Source organism: Sesamum indicum, linkage group LG10, assembly GCF_000512975.1.
Source record: "Sesamum indicum cultivar Zhongzhi No. 13 linkage group LG10, S_indicum_v1.0, whole genome shotgun sequence".
In the NCBI taxonomy this organism is placed as follows: domain Eukaryota; kingdom Viridiplantae; phylum Streptophyta; class Magnoliopsida; order Lamiales; family Pedaliaceae; genus Sesamum; species Sesamum indicum.
The window spans coordinates 12,538,267-12,560,148 of record NC_026154.1 but is presented as its reverse complement, the minus strand read 5'-3'; the positions used below and the strand labels follow the sequence as shown (position 1 = coordinate 12,560,148).

Here is a 21,882-nt window from a genome sequence, read left to right as displayed (position 1 = left end):
AATTTAATCTATTCAAGTTTTATTATATCCCAAATTCAATCTATAATTTATTTACTAATTAAATTTAAATTCCTAATAATTACCAATTAGTCTTCCAATTACGTACAAAATTCTACGGACGTCACAATTCTCCCCTCCTAATAAAAATTTCATCCCCAAAATTTAAGTAACTTACCCGTTCAATGGAATAAATAGAGATATTTCTCTTTCATATGCTCCTCAACCTCCCAAGTCGCCTCTCTTGGGGAATGATGACTCCATCTCACTTTTACCATCAGTATATCTTTTTTTCTTAATTTACATTTATATCCAAAATCTCTGCAGGCTCCTCCACATTCAAGTTTTGCATTAACACACATCCCAAACCCTGTTTAGAAGCATCCGTATACACTATATATCCACCACTACCAGACGGCAAAATCAAAATCGGATTGGAGGTTAGTCTCTTCTTCAACTCATCAAAACTTTATTGACACTGTTCCGTCTATTGAAATTCTACCCCCTTTCTGAGCAACTTGGTTAGAGGATTGGCAATTATAGAGAAACCCTCAACAAATTTCCTATAATATCCAGCTGACCCTAAGAAGTTTCGGACTTCAGTGGCATTCTTTGGCACTCTCCATTCCATAATAGCCTTTATTTTTGAAGGGTCAGACATAACCCCATCACCAGATATTACATGCCCAAGGAAAACCACTTGATTTATCCAAAATTCACATTTACTTAACTTAGCATATAACTCCTTCTCTTTCAAAATCTGTAACACTACCCTCAGATGTTGCTCATGCTCTTCTCTATTCTTCGAGTATACCAAGATGTCATCTATAAAAATAATAACAAAGTGATCCAAATATTCCTGAAATGTACAGTTCATCAACGCCATGAATGCCGCTGGTGCATTTGTTAACCCAAAGGGCATCACTAGAAACTCATAATGACCATAACGAGTACGAAAAGTTGTCTTCGGTATGTCATTCTCTGCTATCCTCAACTGCCAATAACCAGACCTAAATCGATCTTTGAAAATGTTGTAGCTCCCTTTAATTGGTCTAGCAGGTCATCAATCCTCGACAGTGGATATTTATTCTTCACTGTTACCCTGTTTAATTGGCGGTAATCGACGCATAACCTCATACTCCCATCTTTCTTCTTCACAAACAGCACTGGTGCTCCCCACAGTGAAGTACTCGGCCTAATAAATCCTTTCCCCAATAATTCTTTGATTTGCTTTTTGAGCTCATGTAATTCCACTGGGGCCATTTTGTACGGCGTAATAGAAATTGGGGCAACTCCTGGAAGAGTTTCTATGGCAAAATCCACTTCCCTATGCGGTGGCAATCCTGGTAAGTCGTCAGGAAATACTTCAGGGAAGTCTCTCACTATCGGGATTTCCTCCAATGTGGCATTAACCTTTTCGGTATCTACCACATGGGCTAGATATGCTTCACAACCCTCTAACATCAATCATCTTGCCTCCATGGCTGATATTACACAATCTGGTACTACTCGACGATCCCCCATAAATATTACTTTTGATTTGCTAGAACATTCGATCATTACTTCCTTTTTATAACAATCAACTATTGCTTTATGTTGCGCTAACCAATATATCCCTAGAATCACATCAAACTCCTTCAAATTCAGCACTAAAAGGTCTACAGGTAAATTTACATCTCCGATTCTCTCTAAGCTCTCTTTCCTAACACTGTTCACTACCACACCCCCTCCCACGGGCAAATAAACCATCAAATTACATCCCAATGGGCTATTCTCTCCCGGTATTTTAGATACAAATTCGGATGAAGTATATGAATGTGTAGAGCCAGGATCAATTAGAACATAAGCCGCAATGTCATATAACAATATCGTACCTGATATCACGTCATTCGATGCTGAGGCTTCCTCTCTGGTAATGTTATATATCCTTGCCTGGGTCTGTTCCTGAGTAACTTGTGCTCCAACCCCCCTCATACCGCTACCAATAGTGTGGCCACTCTCATCCTCTCTCTCTTCTTCGCTTTATATATATATATTATTATTATTATTATTTTATTTATTTAATTAAAATTTTCTCAAAATACCCTTTACGTCCTTCCTAATTTTCTTAATTAATAGAGTTTGCTTTCGAATATTATAAAGATCTCCAATTTAATCCATTCAAGTTTAATTATATCCCAAATTCAATCTATAATTTATTTACTAATTAAATTTAAATTCCTAATAATTACCAATTAGTCTTCCAATTACGTACAAAATTCTATGAACGTCACAGGTACGATGGTTGGCTTGATCTCTAATTAACAGACAATCCTGAAAACGTCAATAAGATTTAATCTATTAACATCATTAAGAATTAGAAATGGTGTGATCATGGAATGCTTCGGCTCTTTCCTTGTAGATTTTTGAATTCTCGTAGGCGTCATTCCGTAACTCCTCAAGTTCTTGTAATTGCAACTTTCTTTGCCCTCCCGCTACCAAATTGAATTGCTTGATTGCCCAATATGCCCTATGCTCATGTACGATGGGGAGGTGACAAGATTTACCATAAATCAAATGATATGGAGACATACCTATGGGGGTCTTGTACGCCGTATAATAGGCCCAAAGTGCGTCATCTAAGCGTGTACTCCAATCCTTTCGGTTAGGATTCACCTTTTCTCGAGTATTGATTTGATCTCTCGATTGGAGACTTTCGCTTGACCATTCATTTCGGGGTGGTAGGCAGTCGAGATTCGATGAGTGATATAGTATTTCTTGAACAATGCCTCAACCACCTTGTTGCAAAAATGTGTCCCTCGGTCGCTTATAATTGCTCTTGGCATACCAAACTTAGAGAAAATGTTAGCCTTGAACAAATTCCACCAACAGGTTTAGAATCATTGGCTTGAGTAGCCTTTGCCTCTACCCATTTGGACACATAATCTACTCCTAAAATGATGTAAGATTTGCCAAAAGAATATAGGAAAGGACCTATAAAGTCGATTCCCCACACATCAAACACTTCACACACAAGTATCGGGAAAGGGGCATTTGATTACGATGGCCAAGGTTTCCTACTTTTTGGCAACTTTCACATGATTTACAAAATAGATATGCATCTTTGAACATACTTGGCCAAAACAAACCGCATTCTAGCACTTTTCGTTGTCCTTTTTGGTCCAAAATGACCTCTACATGCATATGAATGAAAAAACTCAAGAATTGAGAAGATTTCAGTTTCAGGAATGCACCTTCGAAAGATTTGATCCGAACAAAATTTTCATAAGTAAGGCTCTCCCACACATAGTATTTGGCATCACTTTTGATTTTGTCTTTCCTTGCTCAAGTAAATCTTGTGGTAGAATGTCGATAACTAAGAAATTGACTATATCAGCGTACCATGGGGTGACTCCTTGAATGGTGTGAAGATGTTCGTCCGGGAACTTATCATTTAGAGGTGGTGGGTTTTCGTCGGTGACCAATCGGCTAAGATGGTCAGCTACAAGGTCCTCCGCTCCTTTCTTGTCTTTAATCGTTAGGTTAAATTCTTGTAGCAGCAGTATCTATCTTATCAGTCGTGGTTTTGTTTCTTTCTTTGACAACAAGTATCTCAACGCTGCATGACCAGAATACACAACAACTTTCGTTCCAAGTAAATAATGGTGAAATTTTTTTAAAGCAAAAATAATAGCCAAAAATTCTTTTTCCGTTGTGTAATTGCTTTGAGCGTTGTCCAACATTCGTGAGACATAGTATATCACGTGGGGATCTTTTCCAATCTTTTGGCCTAGGACAGCCCCGATGGCGTGGTTACTAGCGTCACACATTATCTCAAAAAGGTGGTTCCAGTCAGGGGGACGAATCACCGGTGCTGATGTTAGGGAATCCTTTAACTTGTCAAAGGCTTTCAGACAAGTCTCATCAAACTCAAAATTTGTGGCTTTCTGCAGCAGCGCACACAATGGTTGGGGGATTTTTTAGAAGTCCTTGATAAACCGTCGATAAAATCCTACATGTCCAAGAAATGAACAAATCTCCCACACGATAGTGGGATAAAGCAAGGATTTTATGACGTCTATCTACTTCTATCCCCCTAGAAGACACGATATGCCCTAGAATTAAACATTGATCTACCATGAAATGGCATTTTTCATAATTCAGAACAAGATTTTTTTCTATGCACCTTTCAAGTACTTTAGTTAACTTTTCCAAACAATCTTCAAATGAGTTTCCGTAAACAGTAAAATCATCCATGAAAACTTCAATGAAATGTTGAACAAAATTGGAAAAAATAATAACTATATATCTTTGAAAGGTAGCGGGTGCGTTGCACCAACCAAAGGACATTCTTCTATAGGCGAAAGTTCCGAATGGGCATGTGAATGTTGTTTTCTCTTAATCTTCCAGCGCCACTGGAATTTGATGAAAACCTGAATATCTATCAAGACAACAATAATGAGAACGACCGTTGGCATTGGGCCTCCCTTAAAGGTTTAGTGCTTTCCTCTAGGAGTGTTCTGTGCATGCAAGTCGAAGGACTTAAACCTTTAATGTCGGCGATAGTCCACCCAATGGATTCTCGGAACTCGCGAAGCACTCTGATTAGTTTTTCCTCCTCAAGATTAGTGAGTTTGCTTGAAATAATTACCAGTAATGTTTTGTTCTCCCCCAAGAAGGCGTACTTAAGGTGTTTTGGCAACTCCTTCAATTCCAATGTGGGCGCCTGCAATAAAGAGGGAACAATTTTGGTGTAAGAATGCGGTAATTCAATGAAAGCAACATGGGAGGCAAAGTTCGAAGAGCTTCGAGTTCAAGAATGGTGTCACCGATGCTCGGATCTATGACCATGTTTTCTTCAAAGATTTTTTCTTTCTCTAATGTGAGGTTTTCTTCCAATGCGTATTTCACATGGTCCTTGCTTTCAGTTGCTGTGGAATCCTGCACAAGAGGTCGAAAATATCTACAAGAAGGGCGGTAGGTAAATCAGTCGAATACCTCATGGATTCATAGAAGTTGAATTTTATTATTTCACCGTTGAATTCCATGGTGAGACTTCCACTATGCACATCGATTTTTGTTCTAGTTGTCTTGAGGAACGGTCTTTCGAGCAAGATTGATGTGGAATTGGGGGAGTTGTCCTCTCTCATATCCAACACGTAAAAGTCGGCGGGAAACACCAATTCATTTACCTGTAATAGAACATCTTCCAAGACTCCTTCCGGGTAGACTATAGAGCAACCTGCAAGTTGGATGACTACCCCTGTTTCCTTTAAAGGACCAACATTTAAAGACTCAAAGATGGTGGGAGGCATAACGTTTATAGAAGCTCCAAAGTCACACATAGCCATCTTTGTTCCAATCACACCAATTTTACAAGTTATAGAAAACGTACCTGGTTCTTTGCATTTTAGGAGTAGTTTTCGTTGGAGAATTGCAGAAACATTCTCCCCCATACTTACCCATTCGTTTCTTTGAGTTTTGTAGTGCACAGCTCTTTGAGGAATTTTGCGTAGCGTGGTATTTGCTTGATGGCATCAAGTAAAGGGATGTTTACCTCCACTTTGAGGAATGTCTCAAAACTCTCTTTTTCTTCCTTTTCCTTTTTCGCTTTGGTGAACCTTTCTGGGAAGGGGGGCCTGGTTACCAAAGGATTCAGATGGTCCTCTTCGGATTTAGCTTGTTTTTGTTGGACTTTAATTCTTTTTTCGGCTTTCTTTTCAAGGCGTGCCCATATTTAGTACCATCTTCATTCACATTTTCCTACAATTCCTTTCCAATACAAAGCACAATAGCACAAGCATTTTGTCTAGGGTTAATGACAGATTGAGAAGGTAGCTTACCTTGAGACTCTAGTTTGCTAACAGACGACGTCAGTTGGCTGATTTGAGATTCCAGATTTTGAATGCTCGTTTGGGTCTACTATTGAAACTGTTGTGCTTGTTGTTGGAATTGTTGTGTATTGGTCACTAGTGCTTTCATCATGTCTTCAAGATATGGACCAGGTGTGGGATTAGGCTGGGGAGGTGGTGGCCTGTATTGGGGTCTTTGAAGGTTTTGGTGTTGGTTACCGTAACTCAGATTCGGATGATCCCTCCATCTGGGGTTGTATGTGTTGGAGAAAGGATCATATCTTCTCTTTTGTTGTCCAGTAAATCCTCCTACAGCATCGGCATGCTCGGTGGTTGACACTTGAACAGTTGGGCACATGTCGGTGGCATGCCCCGTTAAAACGCAAATACCACATGCTTTGACTTGTTGATGTTTGTCTACAACAACTTTTTCAACAAGGGATGTGAATTTATTTCAACGATCTTCAAGAGTACTTACCTCATTACTTCTCCTTATGGATCATCGTATCTAACCCCATACTGTTGCGTGTTGGATGCCATAATTGAAATCAGACTACGCGCTTCGGTAGGGGTTTTATTGAACAGTGCTCCTCCACTTGCCGCGTCTATTAGTTTCCTATCCATGCTTGGTAGACCTTCATAGAAGTACTGAGCAACAAGTGATCCGGGATCTAATGATGAGGGCAACTTTCCACAAGTTGATTGAATTTTCACTAATATTCAAAAAGACTCTCTCCTGCAAATTGATGAATCGCGTTGATCTCCTTCCGGATTGTTGTGGCTCTTGAGGCAGGGAAATATTTCTCAATAAACTATCTCTTGAGATCATTCCATGCTGTAATCGATCCCGAAGGTAGAAAGTACAACCAATCCTTGGCTTGATCGGCAAGAGAGAAGGAGAATGCCCTCAATTTGACTTGTTCCTCGCTTATACCTTGTGGATGCATTCCGGAGCACACCACATGGAATTCCTTCAGATGTTTGTGTGGATCTTCACCAGCGAGACCACGGAAGGTAGGAAGTAAATGAATTAGTCCAGATTTCAGTTCAAAGTTTACCTCCAAGTTCGGGTACTCAATGCACAGTGGTTGCTGGTTCAGATCGGGCGACGTCATATCCTTGATCGATCTTTCAGGAATCAAAGCCATTATTTCTTCTCCGGATACGCTCGAGGACTCAGCAAAGTTATGTCTTTTTCGTCTTCGTAGGGAGTGGATGTTCCTTCAGATTGTTGCTTAGTCTCCCAACGAAGTCTTCGTACGGTCTTCTTGATTTCGGGGTTGTATTCTAATTTACCTGTATGAGAAGACCTTGGCCAAGTAACAAAAAAATAAATAAATAAATAAATCTACTTAGAAATGCGAGTCCCCGGCAACGACACCAAAATTTGATGGGTGTCGAAACTACCAAAATTTGATGGGTGCCGAAACCACAAAAAATAATTCCTCCAACACTTGTGAAAGTGGGACTAGGGTCGATTCCACAAGGACTAGTATAAGTTGATTTCTTTAAGAAAAAGAAAATAATAGCGGGAGATTTGATAATAAAAAAAAATAATTAAAAATTAAATAAATTAGAAAACAATTGAAATTACCTGACGAAGATATGAGAGATAGATTTTCCAATTAAGGCTAGGATCTTGCTTGATTCTTGTGAGTTGATAATTGATGTAAAAATAACACATATGTAAACAAATAAATCAGTTATGGTTGTTGGTACGACCTAACAACGTCACCTTTTCTTACCTTTTCGTCAGCCAAGGTACGATCGTTGGCTTGATCCCTAATTAACAGACAACCCTGGGAATGTGCACAAGATTTAATCTATTAACAGCATTAAGAATTAGAAAGGCCTGATTCTAATCACCAAATTCCTACGAGGATATTTCGTTTAAACTAGATCATACATTCCCCATAACATAACTAATTACTATGATATAATTAATCATGCTACGTTGCTACTAAGCATTAAACTAAACAAACAATTACAAGAATTTGTAAAGTCTAATTAGCTAAGCAAACCTTCTTGATAATGAACAATAGGCTATATCATTTAAAAATCAGATGTTTGTAATAAAAGCACAGAGAATAGCATGAATATTCATTTAACAAGTGTAAAAAGAACAGATTATATCTCACAGCATGTTACGAATCAAGCAATCACCATACCTTAACCAGAAAACAAAGAATTTAGCCAGACATGTTAATGGAAAAACACACTAAGAAGTGGAATTCTATTAACACTGGCAATGAATTCAAACTAAAGGAGAGAGTATGAGAGTGAAATAAGCTAATAAAATAAAGTATTCTATTGAATTCCAGGATCTCATTCAAATGAAGAGACCCTCCCCCCCCCCCCTTATTTATAACCCCCCCCCCCCCCCTCTTATTTATAATAAAAGTCTCCTACGAATAATGAGAACGACCGGCTAACCTTTCTAATATTTGATCTATAAATGGGAGTGGAAAATGATCTTTCCTAGTGGCGGCATTAATCTTTCTATAGTCAATACAAACTCGCCATCCATTTTGAACACGTGTGGGTACTAAATTTCCAACAGAATTTTCGACTACAGTGATACATGTTTTCTTAGGCACTACTTGAGTCGGACTTACCCATTCGCTATTAGAAATTGGAAAGATCATACCTGCATTTCAAGATCTCCTTCTTTACCACTTCCATCGTCAGGGTAAGTACATGATTAGTTCTAAAAAAGTAAATAAATCACAAATAATATATTTTAAGGAATCCTTTCCAAATCTAAACACATCATTCATTTTTTCTCTTGTGGAAATCACGCCTTTCCTTTCTTCATCCATGTTGACCAAATCACTAAGCATGGACATGTTTAGTCAATCCCGCAAATCTGCCTTGAAGTCTTTTCTTCCCTTTTTGGTGCCTTCAATTTCCGGTTTTAGCTCGATTTTTGCCATCTGTATACCATATCATTCCCTTTTAGCTGAATATGTAATAAATTCACATGATTAGAAATATTTTGGCTAAAAAAGAAAGATTAAATCACTATAAAATCATGACAACACCCAAAAAGAAGAATGAGGAATACAATACAAAGAGGAAAAAAATACATACCTCGCAGACTCCACAAGTAACATACTCACAAAACCATCGTTTCGAGAGGGTGGAGAACTTCGACACATCATAATTGCTTATAACGGGATGAAGTTTCTCCCTCGCCAGTTGACCGCATCATCCCAATAAGAAGTAACACCCTATGGTTATTGGTCCCGTAGGTAAAGTAACCTTTCCCCATGCCATGAGAAACTAGATTAAAAGAAGCATCCCGCGGACGCTTCAAGCTACTCCCACCAAAAGCAAGAGGGGGGAACGTCGACCACTAGAAGCATCCCTTGCCCATTGAGGGCTAGATCCTCGCCTCTCACTAGAGACCTTCCCAAGAGAAGGAGGCAAACAAGTATTTCCTGAAGAATTTTTCTGAGAAATCTTAAACCGACGCTCCTCCTCCAAAGAGATCTTGCTTACAAGGGGTAGCAATCACATTAAAACTATAAGTACCGACCACACCAAAATAAATAAACATGTAAAAAAAGAAGAATACCATTATACAAGAGACCCTCAAGTCATAAACTTGGTCAAATAACCCAACCCCAATAAAAGACATCTTGAGGTTAGGCAGGGGAGTAGAAAAGAGGAGAATCAACCTCCGAAACACAAAGACCCTAACTGGAGTCACGAACATACAAAAATCCCTCATTCCACGGACCTCAAGAAGAAGTGTAATCCTCCAAAGACTAACGATTATTGCGGGGGTAAAAGCAGAAGAAAGAAACATTCACTATCTTCTTAATGGACAATAGAGTATAGAAGGCTTTGAGAGAAGGATCGAGATCTAGTTCGCTAAAACGATGAAGAAACCCAAAGAAAAACGTGAAGGCATCGGGAGTGAATTGACTGATACTGAGACAGACGCTTCTAACAATTTCTACCAACAAGGGGTGAGGAGGAAGGGTAAAACCCAAAAGAGAAATACACGGAATAAATCGTGAAGAAAACCAACGGAGGATGTTTTATCTGTCCCTAGTGGAAGGAATGAGGAACTCAACTGAAGGAGAAGAATTGTAGTTTCCCTCCAAGAAGTAAAATTCGTCATAACTCAATACACTATTGCACGAATCAACATCCATGACACAACATCGAACCCTAAGTGCGGAAGAACATTCTCCCCTAACCTCATCAGAAATCGAGTAGGAGAAAAAGAAGCAAAGGTGAAAGAAACATCTAGAGAATCAAAAAGACAAGTTGGAAGGTTGCATAAATATAGCTTGACCGACTTCTAAAGCAAGATTATCGTTGTCCTCATTTAAATCAATTAGGTTGGGAGTACGAGAAGAATTTGAAGAAAGACAACGTGGCAGACCCTCGCCTGAAGGAAGAAGAGAAAGGCGAGAAGAGGCCCCCGACTAACGAGCCAAGGCACATCGCCTCGGCCCTGTCGGTTGGAGCGTCCACCTCGATCAGCCTGCTAGTTGAGGTCTCATCACCCCTCCTGGCCAAGACCATCTTCGCTCCCTCCTTGGTCGGGACGGGCACGATTAGAGTTACTGGAGGATCCTACCCTACCCAATGGATTAACGGAAGATATCGCCGGTAATAGAAGTATTACGAGAAGCTAATGACAAACAAAGTACGAAGGAAACAATAGATACTTGTGAAATTAAAAAAGCAAATTTTAAAAATTAAAGAGTACCTTTTCAGTTGGACATTCCGAAAATGGATGAAGGATGAACTATGTTGCATCGAAAATAACACACTAAAAGAAGAGACACTCAGTGAAGATCAAACAACAAAAAATTCGGACAACCCAAACAATAGGTATATATACAAAACTGGAGAAGAACTTTCCAAATTCATGACGATACTACTTACCAAGTTCCAAATATTCCCTACCTCAAATATTCGGAACTTAAGGGGCAATTGATATGGAAAGATTATAAAGGCAATTGATACTCCCAATTGATATAGAAATTAATTATGCAAAAAAATCATATTTTTTTTAATTGACCATAATTTCAAATTTAATTAATTTCTTTTAAAAAAAGAAATGATGCCATGCGTGGTTCTACCAAATTCTTTTTATCGAGTTTTTTCTTTTAATATTATAATAAATAAATAATGAAAACCCCTCTAACTTGTTCATATAAATTTAATTAATTAAATTGCATAGTCGTCTTTGATGGACAGCTACAACATATATATCTTTTTTCGCAAAGTGGGAACTTTGGCCGTCAACTTTCTGTAATTATATATATAAAATCTTTGCTCAAATATTTATATTGAGGTGTGAAAACTTAGGGTCAAAATTTCGATATTATTTTAATTTCAAATGTGATAAAGTGGTGGGAGCAGCTGAGGATTTCCGTATCTGAAAGAAATTAGAAAAAGAAAAGTATATATTATGAATCCACATATTTTTTCTAAATTTATTTGAATAAACTATTGAAATATCTTATGACTTTTTGTCAGTCGGGCCAGTTTTAAAATATGTCACGTGAAACGTACTTTGAGTTGACATAAATCAAGATAAATAAATAAAAAAAAAAACTTATATATGCTTTCTTCACTAAAAAAAATTACAATTAATTATAATATTAATGACGTTGACTAAAAATTATGATGAATTACTATTCTTAACTATTATTAAATAAAATCAACGCAAAAAATTAATTTTTCCATCATGAAAAAATTATTTGTCACAGCTAAAAACCTATATCGAAACCCTTGACAAATATTTTAGCCATTCTTGACAAATATTGTAGCGATAATTACATATCACATGTTCACGAAAGCTTAATTAAACAAATAATTTTCACTATTTTTTTAAATTTTTTTTGAAGCGATAATTACATATCACATGAATTTTTAATAAGATTGAACAATTTATTTACTTACTATATTAATATAAAAATAAAAAAATAAATTAAATAATTCGCATAAAATGACAAATACTCATAAGCACTCACTCCTACTTATTATTCACAACAATAAATATATGAATAAGCACTCGTATTCATTTACTTCTTAAAAATTCTAATTCGAAAACACGATTCAATCATATTCGAATCAATTATGCAATAATTATAATAAATTAACTATATATAATTACTATATAATTCAAATATAATAATTAATCACATAATAAATACATTATTAGTTATATTTATTATATAATATATCAACCAAATTTAACTAGACCTGATTTATATAAAAATTTATAGTATTTTATGTAATTGACCACTAGCTAGGGACTAGAGAGTCATTTTCAGAACAGCTGATGATGAGATCAAAATTTTCATTTTCACTTATATAATTCCCCATGTGATAATGGGTCATCACTCATCAACCATATACAATCATTCATTTCTTGTTAATAATTAAAATTATTCGTTTCTCTCTCTCTCTCTCTCTCTCTCTCTCTCTCTCTCTATATATATATATATATATATATATAACCTGTGGCCTTAGCCAGCATTGTTCTCAAACCATATCACTCTCTACGACACTCTTCCTCTTCAGCTTCCTTCTGCAGACCAAAACCTCTCCGGCCGGCCATGGATGGGTTAGTTTTCCTGGTCGGCTTCATAGGTAAGACGTCACTTCATTATATGTCCTACTATGTCTCTTTGTGTTTTACATTATCTATCTATATATATATATATATATATGCTAATTATACAATATGTTTGCAGGGAACATCATCTCATTCCTCGTGTTTCTTTCTCCAGTGTAAGTACGAAATATATATACAACACAAAAAATCATCTTGGAATTCCACGACAGGAAACGGCAAAAATTCTTACTCAATATTCGTTTTGATCGAACCAAACTATCTACAAATAAGATACACTTGTCAAGCGCCAATTATACGACAGGTGTATTGCTCTTGCTATATAATAAATTTAGATTCGACCAAACCCGATCCGGGATATAATTTCCGCTCGACGCACTTTCTTGAAAAATCTTGCTAAAACAGTAGTAGTGGTCCTGAGTTGTGGGAAATGTTGGTTGCAGGAAGACGTTCGTGAGGATAGCGAAAAGTGGGTCAACGGAGGAGTTCGACAGCCTTCCTTACATTTGTACACTGCTGAGTTCATCTCTGTGGACATACTACGGAATCATAAAGCCTGGGAGTTATCTTGTGGCCACTATCAATGGCTTTGGAGTGGTGGTTGAGATCATATATGTGGCCTTGTTTCTTCTCTTTGCCCCTCCTTGGAACAAGGTAACTTTATTTTTTTTTTTAATTTCTTTTCTTTGCACGGGCAAGCTAAACGATCTTTTATCACATATTCGTGTTATTGTGCACTGATGTTATATTTATATGGTGAATTAATATATATGATCCCACTTTTAAATTACAATCTAATTTTTTAATTTGAAAAAAACATGTGTGTCAATTACTTATTGGTGTAAAACGTGACACGTAAGTGTAATAGAACATTTGGGTCGTTCTGTAAATACATCCCCGTTCTCAAGTCCAGAAATGGGAGACTGTTCTTTTTTTTTTTTTATCTTTTTTAAATTCTAAATAGCGATCGAAACATATTTGATTTGTGTGCGTAATTTAAGATTTTTTAATTTTTAATTAATTTAAATTATAATTCATGTATGGCAGCTAAAGGCAGATTTTTCTGTAGTGAGATAAAGTGAATAAATGATTGCAAGTGATTAAAAGTATGGATAGAAAATTATTGATACGACTAATTAGTCGAAAATAGATTGTTATTTGTGGGAGAAATAAGAAACTAAGGGTAATCGAGATAATTCATATTTTCTCGATCAAATTAGTTATCTTAAGGACTTGAATCTTAATAAATTTTGTATTTATCAATTATTTGATAATTCTGATTCTCGTGGAGTATACCCTTTATCCTAAATTTTTAGGTCGATTTTTTTAAATTCAAAAGATGAACTAAACGGAGATATGAGATATCAAACACTTTAGAACTGAATAGAAAATAAAAATATATAAATAATAAATTTTCTATGTGATTATATTTGAGGCAAAGACCTCTGATCGGCAAAGAAATATTTCTTTTCAAATAGAGATAATTACATTATTATTTCTTAAAATTTGATGCAACTACAACATATATAAATCTTTTATGATTTAAAATTATATTTAATATTCTTAATATAATTTTCGTCTAATAAATAAATTCGTGTGATTTATTGGGACAGCGTAGAACAGCAATACTGTTGGGAGTCGTAGATATTGGATTTTTCGCGGCAGCTTTGTCAGTCACATATTTACTGTTGCATGGGGACATGAGGATTAATGCTATTGGTTTCATGTGCTCAGGACTCAACATTATCATGTACGCTTCACCTCTTGCTGCCATGGTAAGAAACTTCTCCCTCTCTTGTCTCCCACTTTAAGTCTTACACATTATGTATTAATTATTGGGAAAAGTATTATTTTAATATGTTAAATATATCTAATTTTAATTTTAGTTCAATAATTATGTTCATTTTTTTTTAGATCCAGTAACTTACGAAATTGCTTACTTTTAGTCATCTGACATATTTTCGGCCAATTTTACCCCTAAAAGTGCATATGAAATAAAACTGCATTTTGAAAGTTGTATAGGGGTAAAATTATTCGAAAATCTACTAGAGGACTAAAAGTAAGTAATTTCATAAGTTACTGGACCTAAATAAAAATGGACATAGTTATTGGACTAAAATTAAAATTAGGCATACTTAGCGGACTAAAATAATAATTTTCTCTTAATTATTCATGCAAATGTCAATCCTAAAAAATTGGAGGAGATCACGCAAACCAATTAAACAATTCAATTATCTTTTTTAATTCCTACATATATATATATATATATTATCCGTAATCACACGTCACTCTGATTACATATAATAGATTATTTTTTATATTTTAAAATGTATTATAAATTAGAATAATAAAATATATAAATAAACATATTATATTTAAAAAATAAATAAATAAATAAAACCAACTTACGGATATTATTGACACAATCAAAAAATTAATATTACGGTATTACAAATTCTCATTTCAAATTATCATTTGTGAGTGAAAAAAAAAAGCCTTTTTATTATATATATATATTAGTATTTATACAATATATATATATAATAATTAAGGGTGAATAGCAATTTACTCCCCTGTGATATTGAAAATGAGCAGATTATCTCCTTATAAAAAAAATATAGCAATTTAGCCCCCTATACTTTTTAAAATGAAGCAATTTACCTCATTATACAGGGAGGTAAATTGCTTCAGTTTAAAAATTATAGGGGGTAAATTGTTGTATTTTAAAAAATATAGGGAGGTAAATCGCTATTTGTTTTTTCATAAAGAGATAATTTGCACATTTGCGATATCACAATGAAGCTATTGTATTTTTCCCTAATAATTAAATAGTAACAATAAATTGTTGGGGTGTGAGAAATGCAGAAAACAGTGGTGACAACGAAGAGTGTGGAGTATATGCCATTTCTTCTCTTTTTTTTCTTCTTCTTGAATGGAGGGGTTTGGACTTTCTACGCAGTGCTTGTCAAGGACTGGTTTCTCGGGGTAAGTATTTTTTTATCTTTTAATGATCCCCATAATTTATATTTACTAGCAATCGAAGCATATTCTCGACGTATATATATTATATAAATTTTATTATATTTATTTAATTAAATAAAATATAAAAAATAAAATAAAATAACTTTTAGTGTACATTAATAAAAAGTTATTGATGTAACTAATTAATCAAAGAGATGATTATTTATAATTGAAAAAAGTATAAGGGCATTTTAATCGATTCTTGTTTTGTCTGCCAAATGTATTTATGTCGCTACAAATAATTAACATTTAACCATAACTACTCGACAGAGTTAAAAATATATAATAGTAGTAAATTATCTGACCCTGCCACGCAACATTTGTTGGTCGTAGTTCTTGCAAGTATAGCTAAAATAGTTGCTATGGTGAACTACAAGAAATATATTATTTAACCATGATTTTTTGCCATTCGAATTATGCCCGTTTTTACACTTTTTTATTGAAACTTTTTTTTGGGTCAAATTACAATTTCAACTTTGCAAATTTACACTTTGCCATATACTATCATTTTTTTATTAATTTTTTAGCAAAAAAAGATCACATACTGTGCATATGTAAAAAATATCATATTAAATAATATTTAAATATTACATGTGCAATGCATGTGATGTTTTGAAATAAAAAATTTGATTGAAATATAGTTATAAACGCCAAAGTACAAATTGTCATAAAGTTGAGATGATAAATTAACACAAAACAAAGTTTAGAATACTAAAGTGTAAAAACAGTCATAGTTCGGATGCAAATAATTAACCCTAATTATAAATAGTCAGAGCAAATAGTAATTGACCATGATCATGCTATTTTTGTTCGTCGTGGTTTTTGAAATATGACTAAAATATTTGCTATGACTAAAAGTCACGATAAATATTTTTACAATGTTTTGCTGTAACAAATAATATTTTTATTAGAAAAATTAATTTTTTGTATTGATTTTATTTAACGATGGTTAATAATAATTATTTTATCATAATTTTTGCATTGAACAAATATTGATTAATTAATTAAGTCTAATTAATATATTAATTTTTGTTCATTATCACAACATGATATTTCTGGGACCTAGAAATTAGAGTGTCGGTCCATATATTTATTTATTCAATTTATTTCTGTATCGTTGTCCTATTGCTCGTAAACTTTAAGATATCACAATCATTATGTCCTATGTTTTGGGACCATTATGTATTAGATCCAAACAAGTTTACAGAATACCAGCTGTCGGAATACATTCAATATATATATATATATGTATGTATTTTTAAATTTTTATTATATTAATTTAATAATCTGAACATAAAAAGAATTCAATAAAACTTAAATATACTAATACTATAAATAAAATTGAGTTTTCGCTACATTATAAATAATCACAGCTTAAAAATCGTGGTAAATCAAGACTACTAACCACGACTAAACAAAATAAAAAAAAAAATTTAATTTTAATCATAATTAATCAATATTCTACATGGCTTTTAGCCATAGTCAAAATATTCGTCATGGGTTTAGTCATGGCTAATGTTTTGACCACAATTGTAGAAACAACGGCTAATGGCCGTCGCAAAGTCGTGGTTGATTTGTCTTTGCCATGATTTTTTTTTTACTGTAGGAATTAACGGTAGTGGAAAATTATATTTTTTCTAAAGGGGTGATAATAATTAGCTATAGACTAAAATTGTGGTAAAAAATCGATATAAAAACTTAGAATATTCACCATGAAAAATTATTCTTGTCATGGATGTGATGCTTTTGTCATGACTTGTAGCCATGACATATGTTTTTCTAACCATACTCGAAAAATCACGACCAACAACCGTTACATGACTGAGGTTAATAATTATGTACTGGAGCTATTCATTTTTAACTATGGAGCGATTAGCCATAGTTAAATATTGAATTTCTTCTACTGTGTCTAACTGTACAATCACTCACTACACGTCATTCAAAAATTTACAAGTATATCGCTATTAAGTGGCGAAATCTTATACAAAATACTCCCTTAAATACAATATACTAAGATGTATATCTATGATTTTTTAAAAAGTAATGAATATTTATGTAACTAGGCCTAATTGAAATAAATATTTGTATAATTTATCATAAAAATAAATATATTTTAAAAAATATTTTAAATCAAATCTATTTTGTCAACCAAAAGAATTACTCCATACGTAAATATAGTATATAAATAAAGAAGTTTTTAGCTGATTTAATTAAAGGTGTTATAAGGGCACGTTGTGAATATAACAATGAGAGTCGTAATCATCAGTACTGTATGAAAACGATGACAGCACTTCGGAATTGTCGGGACACACATTTCCACATGTGATTTTTAGGGCACCCCAATATTTCTTCATTTTAGTGTATATCTTAAATAATTCATTCCATTAGTTTTTTATTAATTTTTTATAGGTAAATGAACCAAAATATTCCTGTAGATTACGAAATATCAAACATCGGGAGGTATTGGTATTTTTCGAATCATAAATTTTAAAGAAAATCATTGTAATTTACCATTTATTTATTAAATTAATATTAATTAATTTCATTTTTAGCATGATGAAGTTCAACAATTTTGAGATTTTTTAATTCTATCAAATTATTATTTATTTTTAAAAAAAAATTCAAAACATGTTGCTGCTGTTTTCAAAGAAAAGAATTAAATAGTACTTCTTATAGAGGGGAAAAAGAATTATTCCCTGCATTACAAACAGTTGTGATTTAAATTTATAAAATATCAGTACCATATACAACGGTTGAACGAAATTAATGTAAAAATTTAAATTTATTATGCGATCGTAATTAATTAATTTTCATCAAAAGTTAGACAGAGTATCGTTTTCCTTCTAAAATTTATATTTTATTTTTAAATCTTTCAATTAACTTTTTCCCCCTAAAATATCATTTTCAATAAACTAAACCAACTTGCAAATGGGAACAATTTAAATCAAGAAAAACAATTATGTCCATTTCTTTTCACGTTGTCCAAATCGAACTGTCCCATAGCTGTACTGTTGAATGATGCTAAGTTCAATGGTTTTGTTTCTCTGTGGTAGAGATTTAACGCCTCATCTGTCTACCCTTTCAACCACTACTTAATTTTAAGAATAAATTACACTGAATTTCTTTAAAATATGATATAATTATAAATATTTTATTTATTATTTGCATGTTCTTATTTTAATAATCGTTCAATTCATTAGTTTTCGTAAGTTTTCATTTATATTTTCTTAATTAGTCAAAATGTTATTGTGGACTATGAATTATAATTTTTAGAAAAAAATAAATTTATTTTTACGGACTAAGTGGATAAATTTTTAAAATTTTCCATCCACCTCGTCTGATTTAGTTTTATAACTTTATATGTTTTAGAAAAGTACATTAAGGCAAAATATGCTTCTGTCCGAGGATTATATATATAGGTTCAGAAAAATCAAGAAAGTGTTGGTAATTTTAAAACAATAAATGAATATTCATAATTATGCCGAATTTCACAAAATCACGTTGTAAGTTACCCTAATTTTACAGATTTTCTATTCTTCACTGCCCTATAGGATAAAGGTCATGGCAGACTCGATATGTACTTTAGATATAAAATGAAAAATATAATTATTTTAAATTCACGCGTTTTATATAAAAAAATTCACATGTTTTCTAGATGTACGGACTAAAATTGCTATTCATCAAATTTGTAAGACTAAAATTGGCACCACCTCTTAATGTATGATTAAGACTTAAAGTTGAAACATTATCAGCCACATAAATCGCAATTTTATTTTTTTCATTTTAGTCCCTCAAATTTGATAGGAATGAATTTCAGTCCTTAGGTGCAAAGCGCATGAGAATTTTCCCTTCAAAAAATGGCGAAATTCCTGATTTTGGATCATGTGTGCCTCACGTGATCAAGTTTTTTTTTTTTATTATTATTATTATTATTGTTGTTGTTGTTGTTGTTGTTGTTGTTGTTGTTGTTGTTGTTGTTGTTGTTGTCGTCGTCGTCGTCTTAATGGCTAATGAACTACACAAAATTAAAAATATAATGAGATAAATTTGTCACGTCAATATTTAATGTTCTGAGAGTGAGTACCACACGTCAATATGGTTGTTTTAATTGTTCACAATTATTAGATATAAATTTTGATACTAGCGATTTTAATCGACTTTTTCAATTAATTTCGTATTTTAAAAAATAAAGCAAATTAATCCCTTATTGATGATTTAAATAGCGAGATAATTTGTTTCATTTTTCAAAATATTGGAAGATAATTTACTATTTTATTTTTTTATAAAAAAATATTTACTAATTTTTCCCTATAATAAGGGGGTAAGTCGCATTTTTCCCTATTTATTTGATACGACACATATAGGATCATGACCAAAATCTCTGTGACCGTTAATCATCTTCAATCTCTATACATGTATGGTTGTAATTATCTATTATTCCTGTTTAATGACATTTAAAATACACGTTGTAAGTGTCGGAAGCCTTTGTCTTAAGTTAATTACCTGATGAAAACAGTTGCTCGTTATTAGGTTCTAACCCCCCCTCCCCCCCCTAAACAAGTGTTTTTTGAAATTTATTATAATTATAAATATCACCTTATTATTTAAAAAATTATAAATATTCTCTAAAATTAACGATTGTTTAACAAATACTCAATTAGTTCGAAAGTCATTAATTCCAGGAGGTATTTATAATTTTTTAAATTTCAAAAAAGTTCGTTGTAATTTACACTAAAATATATTAATAAAAAAACTCCGCAAACAAAAACGACAAAAGCATGGCAAAAAAATAATTTATTATCTATACAATAAATCACTACTACTTGTAAGACATGATAAATAAATATTATCTACTACTATCAAAAGAAACATTCGTCGTGATTTTACCTATGAACAAAAATATCTGCTGTAATTTTCAATTGTAATTAATGTTTCGATCTCATTTATCGAAACAACAGCTAATGATTATTATGCAATCGTAATTAATTAATATACGCCACAATTTTTTAGATTTTAAACCCTTTTATTTATTATTTATTTATTTACTGGTCTACAATCATTTTCAGAACTCTACTCCACCTTATTGGTGGTGGAGAAAAGGTTTGGTCCACATTCTTTCAACAACTCTATGATTTAATTGCCTTCACAGCCACAAAATTATTGTCACTTAATATATATTTTTTGTCATAATTTTAATATTGTTATTTACTCTCCTATTATTAATATTGTACCAGATAAATAATAACTATCTTTTTAAAATTTGACATAATTATGAATACCATCTATTGTCTGAGAAACTATTAATACTTTTTTTCAAATGAAAAATAATTGTATAGCCCATACACAGTGCAGCAAAAATTACTACTTTAACCTTATTGATTTTCTTTTGGAAAAAATATAAAAGAAATTGAAAGTGTGTAAAGTAATAATCTATAATGCATATTAGTCCCTAAAAATATCTAGAAAATTCTAAAAAAATATATAAAATGATATTCATAAATGAGCATTACGGCCAGTTCAATATAAAAATTGAATAAAAACCTAACGGAAGCTAACTGCATTGACTCGTTGTTAGACGGACATCGGAATCAGGGGTATTTACAATTTTTCAAAATAATAATAAAAAAAAATTCTAATCATGCTAAGTTTCAGAAGAGGTGTCTATAATTTATCGTATTTCACTTTTCCGCCGTGTCTCTCAATAATTTCTCATATTTTCTTTACATTTTCTACTTCTGTCTCCAACTCAATTTGTTACTTACTAAGATGGATGAGATTGGGGTGGCATGCAGGTACCAAATGGGACTGGATTTGTGCTGGGAACACTTCAACTGGTGCTCTATGCAATTTACACCAACTCTAGACCACAAAAGCATTCACCAGTGCAGAGATGGCAGAAAGAGCCCCTCCTTCCACCACCACCACCACCTCCTCCCCAAGAGTGTTGAGAAATGGAAATGGCAGCTCTACTCTTTTTCCAAAACCCTGTTTAATTAGTTGAAAAAATACAAGTCATTCTAATCAGTTTGTATGTATGCATGAGTGCTTATCTTTCACATAATTTCTTGCATTGTACTAAATATGTGGGTGTGGATTGGTAAGAGTTTGCACTATGAAATACTAGTGGTTTCCTTTTATTTTATTTTTACTTTTGGTATATTAAATTGACATGTCTTAATATTAGGACATAATACGCAACACTTTCTATCGTTTGCAAAATTATAGGTATATCTTCTTAGGGTGTTGCCGTCTTAGCTTAATGTACCTGAGGGCGTTTATACAAACGTTTGCCACTGAATAATGAGTATTTGTAATTACGACTATAAAATCCAGAAGTGTACTTAATTAAGTGTTTATATTTGAGCTTAATCTCATGGGGTATTAATATTTCTTTTAGTTTAGAAAAGGATATTGTGATAATTAAAAATA

At 33.1% G+C, this 21,882-nt stretch overlaps 1 protein-coding gene across 1 annotated transcript; it reads left to right on the top strand.

Moving 5' to 3' along the window:
• Positions 12,300-21,597, top strand: LOC105172394 (bidirectional sugar transporter SWEET17). The gene is made up of 6 exons (XM_011093793.2): positions 12,300-12,449; positions 12,554-12,590; positions 12,876-13,086; positions 14,046-14,207; positions 15,298-15,417; positions 21,246-21,597. The coding sequence occupies exons 1-6, from the start codon at positions 12,416-12,418 to the stop codon at positions 21,399-21,401; spliced, it is 720 nt and encodes a 239-aa protein (XP_011092095.1). The 5' UTR covers positions 12,300-12,415; the 3' UTR covers positions 21,402-21,597.

Excerpts from the sequence above, each read along its gene's own strand:
- LOC105172394 (XM_011093793.2), top strand. The coding sequence starts at position 12,416 with ATGGATGGGTTAGTTTTCCTGGTCGGCTTCATAG. Across the intron at positions 13,087-14,045 it reads TTGCCCCTCCTTGGAACAAG|CGTAGAACAGCAATACTGTT; the intron begins GTAACTTTATTT and ends TTATTGGGACAG. Across the intron at positions 15,418-21,245 it reads TCAAGGACTGGTTTCTCGGG|GTACCAAATGGGACTGGATT; the intron begins GTAAGTATTTTT and ends GGTGGCATGCAG.